The sequence below is a fragment of the Rhinoraja longicauda genome, chromosome 38 (genome assembly GCF_053455715.1).
Source record: "Rhinoraja longicauda isolate Sanriku21f chromosome 38, sRhiLon1.1, whole genome shotgun sequence".
In the NCBI taxonomy this organism is placed as follows: Eukaryota; Metazoa; Chordata; class Chondrichthyes; order Rajiformes; family Arhynchobatidae; genus Rhinoraja; species Rhinoraja longicauda.
This window is the reverse complement of record NC_135990.1, coordinates 8311840-8326377: the sequence shown is the minus strand read 5'-3', so window position 1 is coordinate 8326377 and position 14538 is coordinate 8311840. Positions and strand designations below refer to the sequence as shown.

General features: G+C 42.8%; 1 protein-coding gene across 1 annotated transcript in view; it reads right to left on the bottom strand.

Annotated features, from left to right (window-relative positions):
- The window catches only part of peak1 (pseudopodium-enriched atypical kinase 1), a 129582-nt gene that overhangs the window by 9799 nt on the left and 105245 nt on the right, over window positions 1–14538 (bottom strand). Inside the window, exons 7-8 of the mRNA XM_078429978.1 lie at window positions 10412–10486; window positions 2846–3627 (exon numbers count right to left, since the gene is read on the bottom strand). Coding sequence (XP_078286104.1) covers window positions 2846–3627; window positions 10412–10486 — 857 coding nt within the window. The remainder of the gene's footprint in view (window positions 1–2845; window positions 3628–10411; window positions 10487–14538) is intronic.

Below are 14538 nucleotides of genomic sequence, written 5' to 3'. Positions count from 1 at the left end.
ACCGGGCGATGGAAAGTCCCAGGGCCGAGCCGAGCAGGCCGATGAAAGTCCTGAGCCCCCACCGGGCGATGGAAAGTCCCAGGGCCGAGCCGAGCAGGCCGATGAAGGTCCTGAGCCCCCACCGGGCGATGGAAAGTGCTGCGGCCGAGCCACGCAGGGCGATGAAGGGCCTGCGGGCGGGTCGATCGTACCTCGCGCTTCGGGGCGGTTGAAGCTGCTACGGCTGGAGCTCCCAAAAGCCGGTCGCCAGCCAGGGACCTGCGAACTCCCGATGTTGCGGTCTGCAGGGCCCACAGCCGAAGCCTCCGAGATGGTAAGTCCAGGCCCTGCGACCGGAGTCTTTGAGGTCGATCCCAGCTGGAGGCCGCCGACTCCACGATGTTAGGCCGTAGCGCGAACGGAGATACGACACGGTAAAGGTCGCATCTCCGTTGAGGAGGAGATTTGAAAAAAGGTTTCCCCCAACCCCCCCCACCACCCCCCCCACATACACAGAGTTAAAAATAAAACAAAACGTACATTTAACGACGACAATGACAAAAAAACAACAAAAAAAACAGAGAGACTGCCGGTGAGCCGCAGCTGCAGAACACAGCCACGCCCCTTATAAGTACAGCTGCAGATGGCAGTGAAGACCAGGTTTGGGTATTTCTAAAGCAGAGATTGATAGATTCTTGATTGGTAAGGGTGTCAAAGATTACGGAGAGAAGGCAGGAGAATGGGACTGAGAGGGAAAAATAGATCAGCCATGATTGAATGGTGGAGTGGTCTCAATGGACTGGACGGCCTAATTCTGCTTTTATATCTTATGGTCAAAGTAAAAAAGGCAAGAACTAGAGAGACTAAGGACTTAAAACCATCCAGGGTAGATATCCTAATGGAACTGCCAAATACAATGATCAAATTACAACTAACAAAGCTAAATTTTTGCTCTTTTATTTGCAGGGTCCTATTCAAAGACATATGCTGTTAATTAGATATCAGAATTTGAATTATTCAAAAAGCATGTGAATTATTAAGAAATATTCAGAGACAGCAAAAGTGAAACTCTTTAAAATGCATGTTTGATCTCAAATGGCTACATTGCCAGAGGGATTCAACAAACCTCTGGCCTTTTTTTTTGTATTCCATAAAGCTGTTCATCGGGAATTCTCAGATGTCATTAATTACATCAATGCTGGTAGCTCTTTGCGCATTCCCAAACATACTTACTGTAATAATACTTAAAATCCTCCACGCTAACATGGCCCAGTCTCCTCACAGTGAGATGAGTATTAAATCCTGATGGGACCTTGATCTCCGGGAGTGGTGAGATAAAGGCCTTTTATCATGTTTACTGAGATAACTTACATAATGTAAGTGTAGCAAAAGAGACTCAATGGACTTGCAAAGCATTTTACTGATTATACACGCCTCTGTTGGGTTCAATTTTGATTTGCCGGCTCAGAACTGCTCTACAGTTTGAAGCTGGCTTGATGCTCATTCTTCTGCTCATTCAAGAACCATTGTGTTTACAGAGCACAAGGTTACTTTTGGGAAATGAAGTGACAGAATACACTGTAATTTAGAAGGATGAGAGGGGACCTTATCGAAACATATAAGATTATTAAGGGGTTGGACACGTTAGAGGCAGGAAACATGTTTCCAATGTTGGGGGAGTCCAGAACCAGGGGCCACAGTTTAAGAATAAGGGGTAGGCCATTTAGAACGGAGATGAGGAAAGACTTTTTCAGTCAGAGAGTTGTAAATCTGTGGAATTCTCTGCCTCAGAAGGCAGTGGAGGCCAATTCTCTGAATGCATTCAAGAGAGAGCTAGATAGAGCTCTTAAGGATAGCGGAGTCAGGGGGTACGGGGAGAAGGCAGGAACGGGGTACTGATTGAGAATGATCAGCCATGATCACATTGAATGGTGGTGCTGGCTCGAAGGGCCGAATGGCCTCCTCCTGCACCTATTGTCTATTGTCTATAATAACGATGATTGCTATCACACCACATTTGTCAGACCAGGCAAAGACAGGAGATATTAAGTGAGCCAGTCATGGTTTATAACATTCCAACATGACACTGGTCACCATTCCTGATACCAGCTATTCTATTCCAGACTGTTCAATTAATTGGATCCCACTTCCCAAGCTCAACCAGTGTTTAGCTTAGTTTGGTTTAGAGATGCAGTGCGGAAACAGACCCCTCGGCCGACCGAGACCGAGACCAGACCGACCATCGATCACCCGTGCACACGTTCTATGTTATCCCACTTTTCACATCCTACACACTGGGGACAATTTACAAAAGCCAATCAACCTACAAACCTGCACGATTTTGGGATGTGTGAGGAAACCAGGGCACCTGGAGAAAACCTATGCAGTCACAGGGAGAACATACAAAGACTCCACACAGACATCACGCGTAGTCAGGATTGAACCTGGGTTTTTGGCTCTTTGAGGCAGCAACGTTACCACTTCAGCTAACATCTCCAGATCATTACTCCAGTGATTTAATCACAATGGTACTGTTTATCCCCCCTACGAGGTGATTATAAATGTATGGTTACGGACTGCACACAAACAGCACTGGAAATAAGCAATGCAGTTCCATTGCATACAATGTATCCTTGCACAAGTCTCTGCTTTTGCTTACGGATCAAAACCTTTCAGTGTAATCCTCTTCAGTTTCTAATCCTTTTCAGCTTATTTGTGTATTAATATTCTCCCTAATGAACCTATGCTATTTACCTCATTCTGGAAGTCTGCAATTCTATCCCAGTTTCCATGAACCCTCCATGATTGCATTTACAAGGACATTTTGATACACGTAAGTGAGGCGAGCATCATTGGTATGGCTTACCTTGATTGCGTATTGGTTATGGAGGTCCTTAGCATACGATGCTGTGTAGTAAATGGCATCACCGGCCTCACAGCAAGGTCTATCACTCGTCAGTCTGAAGTCTGACCAGTTATCCAATCCAAAACGAAGCTGGTTCTTTTGACCCTCCATGAACCGGTCTTCGCATTTCACTGCCAATTTTCTCAGAGAGTCGGTGTGGAGATTTCGAATCTTCAGCACCACTTCTTCTTTGTTCTCTATCCCTTTGTAGAGCGCATGCCGTTGTGGCTTCTGTATGCTTTTGCTAGATCTTTGAGGCAAGCGATTTTTCTCAGATAATGAATCCAAGCTGTTTGAGCATCTCTCCTTGCTGGTGCTCATGGCAAGGCTACAAATGCTGTTGACTGTTGAAGATGTGCTTGCCTTCGCAGCTGACTTGCCCACTGCTCTGTCCAGTGAATCCCCAGACTCATTGTCACATATCCTGGCGTCGGAGCTAATTGACGAACAAGCACTTGATACATCCCAGTTTGCATCCCCAAGATATTCTACATCATACAGTGGGTTTGCTACATTTACATTGTACCCAGAATTCTTCACCTCTATCATTTTGTGGATATAGTCCTTTGATGCTGGATCAGTGTTTGCTCGGATTATGGTCTTCTTTGGAAGAGGGGGTGGTGTTGGCTGTGTCTCGGGCATATTTTCCTGTTCGATCGATCCCCCGAATGCAATGGCATCGTCCGAGGCTCCTTTCACTTGCCGCGGCTGCTTCAGCGGTATCATGTTGGCTCGCGATTGCCCTGTTCAATCACAAAAAAAGATTCAGAATAATAGTACGGTCAGATAATACAACGAACATCGACTTCTCCAACTTTAGATAGTTCCTCTGTCCCTCTCTTCCCCTCCTCCTTCCCAGATCTCCCTCTATCTTCCTGTCTCCACCTATATCCTTCCTTTGTCCCGCCCCCCTGACATCAGTCTGAAGAAGGGTCTCGACCCGAAACGTCACCCATTCCTTCTCTCCCGAGATGCTGCCTGACCTGCTGAGTTACTCCAGCATTTTGTGAATAAATACCTTCGATTTGTACCAGCATCTGCAGTTATTTTCTTATAATACAACGACAGCAATGCTTTGTACTAACTTCCAATATATTAGAAAACATAAAACATGGAAAAATAGGTGCAGGAAGCCATTCGGCCCTTCGAGCCAGCACCGCCATTCAATATGATCATGGCTGATCATCTAAAATCAGTACCCCATTCCTGCTTTTCCCCCATATCCCTTGATTAATTTAGCCCTAAGAGCTAAATCTAACTCTCTCTTGAAATTAGGGGGAAAAAATTGTTCAATATAAATTATGGAATTTCACAGATTAGACCCTTAGCCATGAGACTATATCAAGACTACAAGCTAGAATTCTGATCAACAAATAACAAATACCATAAATGGAATGCACTGGAGTGACACTGCAGTCATAGTTGATTATCCTGCTACAAATACAAAATCTTGAACAGTTTAGATTTACACACAGTCCTATGGATTTATATATCAGCACCGAGAAAGTGGCACCACTTACAGTTAATATCTTTACACTGGCACACTCTTTGGCACATCAGCTGCAGTCTAAAGAATTCTTCAATTTTATTTGATCTGATCTGAGTATTTCTCAACCCTCCTCTCTGTTGGTAGTCATTTGATGCTCCTGCAATGCAGTGAGTAGTTTTTTTTTAAAATGGGATACGCAACAAATGCCTGCTATTGGAGACTGGTTCCGGAAACTATCTAAGAGGAGCAATTTTAGATTTTGCTGTGATCACAAATTTGAAAATTATTGGATTACAGATCCAATATAAATGTTTAGAGACGGCATATAAATGTTTAGTTTCAGAGGCAGTTAATAAATTGCTTACGTATCAACGACGGATTTGTGATATCAGGTATGAATCAGGTTCGTTTATAAGGAGATTGTAAAAAACGTTTTAAAAATATAGGCTAACCAGGGATGAAGAGTCAGGAAGAGCTGAGAGATTAAAGACGTGGTGAAAGCAACAAGAATAATTTAATGCAAGCACTGCACTCAAACATCAAAGCACTGCGCAAACACTGTACAGGGCCCTAGTGAGACCGCACCTGGAGTACTGTGTGCAGTTTTGGTCTCCAAATTTGAGAAAGGATATTCTTGCTATTGCTATTGCAGCGTAGGTTTACTAGGTTAATTCCCGGAATGGCAGGACTGTCATATGTTGAAAGACTGGAGCGACTAGGCTCGTATACACTGGAATTTAGAAGGATGAGAGAGGATCTTATCGAAACATATAAGATTAATAAGGGGTTGGACACGTTAGAGGCAGGAAACATGTTCCCAATGTTGGGGGAGTCCAGAACCAGGGGCCACAGTTTAAGAATAAGGGGTAGGCCTTTTAGAACGAAGATGAGGAAAAACCTTTTCAGTCAGAGAGTTGTGAATCTGTGGAATTCTCTGCCTCAGAAGGCAGTGGAGGCCAATTCTCTGAATGCATTCAAGAGAGAGCTAGATAGAGCTCTTAAGGATAGCAGAGTCAGGGGGTATGGGGAGAAGGCAGGAACGGGGTACTGATTGAGAATGATCAGCCATGATCACATTGAATGGTGGTGCTGACTCAAAGGGCCGAATGGCCTACTCCTACACCTATTGTCTATTGACTTCAAATGGAGAGCGAAGTTTTGCAAAGGAAAAATAAAATCTACAAATTCAAGTGAATTTAAGTGAAAGATATTTCTGAAAATCTTCATTCAAGAAACCAACATCTGTACAAATGATCCAATGTGCTTGTGTTTAATTCAATTGTCAAATGTTTTTCACTGCATATTTTAGATATGTTTAATTCCATTGTAAAATATTAGTGCCCAACATATCTCTCCACCGCTCCAGTAACCAGTCTTTAGCGAAGAGAGACACTCACATTCAATGTTGCTTTTGACAACAATAATAATTGGCTTGTGATACACAGTATTAACACATCTGACAGCGCTCCCATGTAATCTATTATACATGGCGGTACAACACATTTTCTTTGCAGCAAGCAACAAGATGCGACTGGATACAATGCTACAGTAATTATCTCACGATGCAGGTTTAGAGACAAACTATCTTCAATAATGATACAGTACTTCCACCCATAGAACAATCGCAGCCAAAACCAGAACAAAATTGTGAACTTCAAACTTCAGCTAATTTAAATTTCCAGTGAAAGATAGATATCTATACACAATATACAAGTTTTATAAAATATACCAGTCATTGATTGTGATCAAACTGGAACAGGTTTCAGCAGTTCTCTTTCTACAGGGCGGCACGGTAGCGCAGCGGTAGAGTTGCTGCTTTACAGCGAATGCAGCGCCGGAGACTCAGGTTCGATCCTGACTACGGGTGCTGCACTGTAAGGAGTTTGTACGTTCTCCCCGTGACCTGCGTGGGTTTTCTCCGAGATCTTCGGTTTCCTCCCACACTCCAAAGACGTACAGGTATGTAGGTTAATTGGCTGGGTAAATGTAAAAATTGTCCCTAGTGGGTGTAGGATAGTGTTAATGTACGGGGATCACTGGGCGGCACGGACTTGGTGGGCCGAAAAGGCCTGTTTCCGGCTGTATATATATGATATGATATGATATGATACAACAGCCATCGCAACCCAACAGAATTCATGATTTACAGTAGGGCATTTTTACCTGGAGAGTAAGTGGCTGAACGGCGATCTTATTGAGGTGCATAAAATCATAAGGGAGATAGAGAAAGTGCATGGTTAGTCTTTTTTCCCCCAATGGCAGGGGAGTCTAGAACTAGAGGGCACAGATTTAAGGGGGCACCTTCTTCCACACAGAGGATCGTGGGTATGCAGAGCTGTCAGAGGAAGTGGCAGAGGTGGGTACAAAAATGTTCAAGACACATCTACACAGGAGCATGGATAGGAAAGTTTTAAAGGAATATATGGCCAAATGGAGGCAAAATATTAGACGGGCAACTTGGTCAGCATAGACGAGTTGGTCCAAATGCTATGACTCTAGTAAGCTTCCCTGTAATGGTTCCAGCCTAATTGTTTTGTCTCAATTTTGAGTATTCCTTTCTAAATGTGCCCTTACTTTTCTAATCGATATCTCAGATTATTAGGGAGGATTAATCAAGAATCTCCAGCACTTGTAACTCCAGATAGCAGTTTACGAGATTCCAGATCCTCAGTGTCTTCCCTTGGTTGAAATGCCCAAATCTAAGAATGGCACCTGTACACAGCACTATGGGGTTAAATCAGTTCCCTATCTTGAACCCTGATTTATCCCTTGAATTTCATCCTATGCCCTAATTAATTTGACTGCCCTTGCTTGTCTCATTACTAGGCATTGATCTACTTTAAATGTCTAATCCAGCCAGACTATTTTGCTTTATCTGTAACAATCCCACCATCACAATATATCAGCAAAGACTATCTTTTTTTCTGTCCCTCATTCCAATTAAGTTAACGTATGCTGGATAAAGCAGAGTCCAATAATAGCCCTTTGCTGTGTTTATCCATTCATAAATCGATTTTTCTTTCTCCATTTGGGTAGCTTCATGTGCTCTCCATCCATGTGCATTAAAAAGATTAATGCAGATTACATAGTTGCCTTGTGGCCTAATAAATACACACAAAGGTTGTGATGGACTAACTGTCCTTTCAGGTCAGTATTAAGAATTGTAATTTAAAATGTAAATTTCCCCGGTGTGGGAGGAATAAAGGAATATATAAATAATATGTTTGGGCGGGTACGGACAATTAGACTCTCCAGCCATTATAATTATTTATTTTCTTCCTGTCATCTGGGACTGGTAGGTCTCTGTGTCCTTTCCGGTAAAATTGTCTTTGCTTTTCTAATTCATTTTCTCAATAGTGCTCTGTTCCATAATTCTCTCATGATGTCAAGCAGTTGGCCAAATGCGCTGAAGATCTGGAATTTAAGGATTAATTCGCACCACACTCGGTGCTATTTTTCAAGTCAATGATTTTACTAGGGATTTTTCCTGAGTCTTTTTTTAGATCCACAATCTATATTATATCTAGTTTACATGAAGCAGCCGGATATTGTCAGCTGAGGCATTCTCTCCATTCTTGTTGCTACTCCAATACTAGATAATTTAGTCATTCTGGTACGTGCATATAATCACAGGTAATGGTAAATGTTGCTTCAATAATTCTAGTACATGCATATAATCACAGGTTAATGGGTGATGCAGCAGTAGAGTTGCTGCCATACAGTGCATGTAGCGCTGGAGACCCAGGATCGATCCCGACTAAGTGTAAATTGTGTACGATAGCGTTAATGTGCGGGGATCGTTGGTTGGTGCAGACTCGGTGGGCCGAAGGGCCTGTTTCCGCGCTGTATTGCTAAATTAAACTGATATATGGACTAATGTTGCTTGACACCAATGTGCAAAAAAACGTTGCTTTTGTGTGTTTCAGCTATTTTCGACCTCATCGGTTTTGTATGATTCCTCCTTCCCTTTTATACTTTTCTATCATATTTCTTCCAAATGCATTTCAGAGTGTGATATGCTTATCCCATATCATTTCCATGACATGAATCCTCATTAATGACATTTTTACCCTGCAACTCTCACACAATGCAATTTCTCTGGTGTTTAAACTGAATATTTTTGTACACTCTAATTTTTCACTACATTTTATTTAAATAAATCCAAAAAAATATTCTGATGTGATTTACCAATACAGTATATTCATCACTTTAGAGTCTCACTTTAAGTACTTTTTTTCAAATATCTTTCCTTTAGAATTTTAAATCCGCTCAGATATTGTACCTACTCCCTATTTTTTCTCCTCAGGATTATATGCATTTTCCCAATTATGCTGTGCCATTTCATTTCCTTATTCCCTCCTCCATCCTTCCCATGGAATGGACAAATAGTGTGCTTGCGATACATTTTCATCAGTCATTCGAACAATATTCAGTAGAGTCAGAGTTATACATCATGGAAATAGGCCCCTCGACCCAACTTGCCCACGCCGGCCAACATGTCCCAGATACACTAGTCCCACCTGCCTCAGTTTGGCCCATATCCCTCTAAACCTATCCTATCCATATACTTCATAAGTCATACATTAAGCCAATCATCCCATAACCAGGATCATTCTCGTAAACCTCCTCTGGATCCTCTTCAACGTCAGCACATCCGTCCTCAGAACCACAAGAATAACTCTAGTAGGTGTGGTTCGGAAATGGTTTTGACATCTTGATGGCTGTTTACTGTAAGGAGTTATTAACAAGTACTAATTAACTGTTTTGAGGGTTTTGAAAGGACTTGTCAGATTAGTAATCGACCCCGCACTAATAACACAGAATGTTTTCCTTATTAAAAAAGAATATGTAGCAAGTTTTTGTCTTGCTCATGCTTCATGAGAAACTTGAGTATCAAATAGAGAGGGATCCTGCAGAGAACACTTCTCTTCCAGACAAGCACGGGTGTTCAACAAATTCCAGAGAGATTATTGCTGGCTGGTTAAGAGAACGAATGAATTTATGATGGGTTTGTTGGAAGTTAACCAGGTAAAACAATAATTTATTTATAGGGCACTATAAGCATGTCACTTGGGATCATCCTGCTTGTCATTTAGTTTTTTTGTTAGTTTAATTTACAGCATGGAAACAGGCCCTTTGGCCCTCCAAGTTTACGCCGACCATCGATTACCCGTTCACACTAGTTCTATTTTATCCCACTTTTTCATCCATACCCCACGCACTAGGGGCAATCGATAGAGGCCAATTTCACCGACAAACCTGCAGGACTTTGGGATGCGGAAGCAACCGGAGCACCCGGAGGAAACCCAGGAAGTCACAGGGAGAATATGCAAACCCCACACAGCCTGCACCTAAGGTCAGGATCGAAGCTGGGTCTGGTTCAACGCTGGACAAAATGGGAAAATACCTGTATTTTCAGTGACAATGCTTGCCTTCAGATTCTATTTATGGCCATAACATTTAATTGCTAAACAAACCCCGTGTTTCTGAAGGATTGGTTTACTCAACCTGCCTCAAAAGAATCTTGTACAGTTGTAATACAGGTTCAGCTCCTGTATTAATTGTACTGACCATTGAACAACGGCTGTGTGCCAAACACCTTCACCCCACCCTGTGTACCTGAATCACTACTTTTAGGGTTGTAAGAAAATGATCAATTGAGACACACCAAAAATATGGTGCCTTTTACAACCTGTTCTATTTAAAATGGGAATAGCTTGGTACATACCTTTTTGATAAGATGGTTCAGTTCAGCATGAACAATGAAATAAATAAATTACTGCCTGTATAACTAAAAATAACTTCTATTCCAAGTAAATTTCCTCTCTGCGCACATGCTACTTCACCAAATAAATAAAGATACATGATTGTTGTATCCAACTGAATTCATCCATGCTTACAAATGTTCCCAATGATACTTCAAAGACATGGGTGCACTTCTCTTTTGATGTTTCCATCCTCCCTTGACAGAGAGTGTGGGAAGTCATTGGGTATTTGGAGACTAGCCCGGGGTCACTGACACTCATTGTACTCCTCACCTGTGGCTCGCAGCCGAGGTGTTGTTCCGTACGTCTCTGAGCCTCCGTCCACAGACCGCCAGCTCTGGCGTTTTGCTGGAGCGATCACATACAAATAGAAAGAGAGAAAAATAGGAGAGAGAAAGAGAAGAAAGGTTGGGACTGCCAGAAAGTTAGTGACTCAAATGAACAAAACAGTGCAATCAGATTTTACCACTCATGACTATTTGTTTTCTGCACCATTGTATGGCAAGAAATTACTTTATTTTTAAATTATGATCTGATCATTAACAATAAAAAAGAATATTTAGCATACAACAGATTGATTTAACAAACAATTAAGAAAGCATACCTGGTCAAGTTTTTTTTAAAGTGAGGAGGTTATGTTGAACCTCTACAAATTAACGGTTTATTTGCATTGCAAGAAGAGTTTTGCATCCAATTATGGTCACTATACTATATGTGATGCAGAAAAGATTTAGTGGAGAGGCCCAGAGTTCAAGGATTTTAGTTACACATAATTCTTCACCAAAGAGCAGAGAGGATTAAACAGAAGATTGTTAGAAGTTAAAAAAAATATATATAGAGAATTGAATACAAGAATTTTGAGACAAGGACGGCAAAAATAAAATAGGAATAACGTGAGAGTGAAAAAATAATGTTTTCACACAGCTGAGAAAAACACATAGTGCAGGAGTAACTCAGTGATCAGATAGCTCGTCATCATAATCTGGAAATCATGACATGAAATGGTAGTAGAGTCATGGAAGCAGGCCTCTTGACCCAATTAGGCCATGCCGACCAAAATGCCCAATCCACACTAGTCCTACCTGCCCGTGTTTGGCCCATATATCCCTCTAAATCTTTCATATTCATGTACATGTCCAAATGTCTTTTAAATGTTGTGATAGTACCTGCCTCAATTATGTCCTATGACAGCTCGTTCCATATACCCATATACTCAGAAAAAAAAATTGCCCCTCAGATTCCTACTGAATCGTTTCCTTCTCACCTCAAACCTATGTCCACTGGCTCTAGATTCCCCTACTCCGGGTGAAAGACTATGCATCTACCATATCTATTCCCCTCATGATTTTACACACCTCTTTAAGATCACCCCTTATTCTCCTGCGCTCCAAGGAATAAAGTCTTAGCCTGCCCAACCTCTCACAATAACTCAGGCCCTCAAGTCCTGGCAACATCCTCGTCAATCTTTTCTGCACTCTTTCTAGTGTGCAACATCTTTCCTGCAACACGGTGATCAAAACTGAGCACAATACTTCAAATCTGGTCTCACCAACATCTTGTACAACTTCAGTACAACTAGTAGTTCAGTCCTTACTTATAAACGGAATTGAATAAACATTTGCGGGAAAGTGGTAAAGAATGGGGCTGACAAGATTACAGAGGAATAGCTCAGGATCAATGTTTAGTTTAGTCTAGTTTAGAGATACAGCGCGGAAACACGTCCTTCAGCCCACCAAGTTCTCACCGACCAGCAATCCCCGCACTCTAACACTATCCTACACACACTAGGGACAATTTACCTTTATACCAAGCCAATTAACCTACAAACCTGTACGTCTTTGGAGTGTGGGAGGAAACCGAAGTTCTCAGAGAAAATCCACGCAGGTCGCTGGGAGAACGTACAAACTCTGTACAGACAGCACCCGTAGTCAGGATCAAACCCAGGTCTCTGGTGCTGTAAGGCAGTAGCTCTACTGCTATGCCACCGTGCTGCCCCTGGGCTGAATGGCCTGTGTCCCTGCTGTAATAATTCTACCGTCCTAATCCTGTTCATCAGAGAGAAGTGCTTGTTTAGGTGGCTCCAGCACTGGTACAATTATGAACACATCAGCATTTCACTTAAAAAAATTGCTTCAGTGAAGCACTGGTTAAAGCAAAATAACATGTTGATAGCTGCAGGAAGCAAGCAGCAGCAAAAGAAATGTCACTGACAAAAAGCATCAAGTCTATGATAATTACAGACAAAACTGAGGAAAACTGTTATATATAAAATACACATCAGAAATTAGTGTGGTGAGCACATTATTCTGGAATTAATGTAATCTGCAGCATTGAGAATGAACCAGTGTTATTATTATCAGTCTGAAGAAGGGTCTCGACCTGAAACGTCATCCATTCCTTCTCTCCTAGATGCTGTCTGACCTGCCGAGTTACTCCAGCATTTTGTGGTACCAGCGTTATTATTATGTAATTAGTTCATATGTTCAATGGTCACATCTCGTGAACTCTTGTAAATTCTACCCAGTGTCTCAGCATCTGCATTGCCTGCATTTTTTTTTCTGTAAGAGTCAGTGAAAATGCGCTCTTCCCTCTGATACATTTTACTCTGTGAATTCCTGTCATCTTATCCACTGTGTAAATAAACAATCACCATTCAGCTGTTACGCAGCAGATATACAATGGACAGCGTATGGGCAGAGATAGCCATCCCAGGAGAAACCTCTGAGAGAAAGAGAAACTACAAGGGCGGCACGGTGGCGCAGCGGTAGAGTTGCTGCCTTACAGCGAATGCAGCGCCGGAGACTCGGGTTTGATCCTGACTACGGGCGCCGTCTGTACGGAGTTTGTACGTTCTCCCCGTGACCTACGTGGGTTTTCTCCGAGATCTTCGGTTTCCTCCCACACTCCAAAGACGTACAGGTTTGTATTCACAAAAAGCTAGAGTAACTCAGCAGGTCAGGCAGCATCTCGGGAGAGAAGGAATGGGCGACGTTTCAGGTCGAGACCCTTCTTCAGACTGATGTCAGGGGGGCGGGACAAAGGAAGGATATAGGTGAGACAGGAAGATAGAGGGAGATCTGGGAAGGGGGAGGGGAAGAGAGGGACAGAGGAACTATCTAAAGTTGGAGAAGTCGATGTTTATACCACTGGGCTGCAAGCTGCCCAGGCGAAATATGAGGTGCTGTTCCTCCAATTTCCGGTGGCAACTCACTATGGCACTGGAGGAGGCCCATGACAGAAAGGTCAGACTGGGAATGGGAGGGGGAGCCAAAGTGCTCGACCACCGGGAGATCAGATTGGTTAATGCGGACCGAGCGCAGGTGTTCAGCGAAGCGATCGCCAAGCCTGCGTTTGGTTTCACCGATGTAAATAAGTTGACATCTGGAGCAGCGGATGCAATAGATGAGGTTGGAGGAGGTGCAGGTGAACCTCTGTCTCACCTGGAAAGACTGTTTGCGTCCTTGGATGGAGTTGAGGGGGGAGGTAAAGGGTGTTGCATCTCGTGCGGTTGCAGGGGAAAGTGCCCGGGCGGGGATGGGGTGGTTTGGGTAGGAAGGGACGAGTGGACCAGGGAGTTACGGAGGGAACGGTCTCTGCGGAACACAGGTTTGTAGATTAATTGACTGGGTAAATGTAAAAATTGTCCCTAATGTGTGTAGGATAGTGTTAATGTGCGGGGATCGCTGGGCGGCGCGGACCCGGTGGGCCGAAGGACCTGTTTCCGCGCTGTATCTCTAAATCTAAAAAAAATCTAAAATCTGCATCATTGAGCACACGGAGCGGGAATGTGTGGAAATCGTAGAACAATACAATACAGGAACTATGGCCCACCATGTTTGTGACAAACAGGATGTCAAGGGAAACCAATCTCCTCTGTCTACACGTGATCAATATCCTTCCATTCTTTGTATATCCATGTGCCATCTAAAAGTCTCTTGAATGCATATGTCTCTTGAAAGTCTCATATCTGCCTCCACCCTCACCACTGGCAGCATGTTCCATGCACTCCAAAATAACATGGATATCATAACTGAATTGAGAAATTGGATGCGAGACCAAAATGATGGAAGCATTGGACTAAGAAGATTTCACAGAGATGGAAAGGAGGGGCAAAGAACTACCTGGAGGGTTCAAGAAAGTGGGAGTGTAGCAACATATGATTGTGTGGACAGCAACTATGAGGGAAAATAAAGATAATGTTTAAAATAGAGGATTAAAGGATGGTGGAAGATGTATGTTGAGATACAGGATTAGGTTGCAGAGGACTTAAGACAAAAATAAAGATTTTAGATCCAGTGTATTGGGTGACAAACAGCCCACATAGGTCAACAAGAACAGGCATGAAATTAGTCATAATTTCACAATCTGTGATCTCACAATGAAATAGGGTAGGAAGTGGA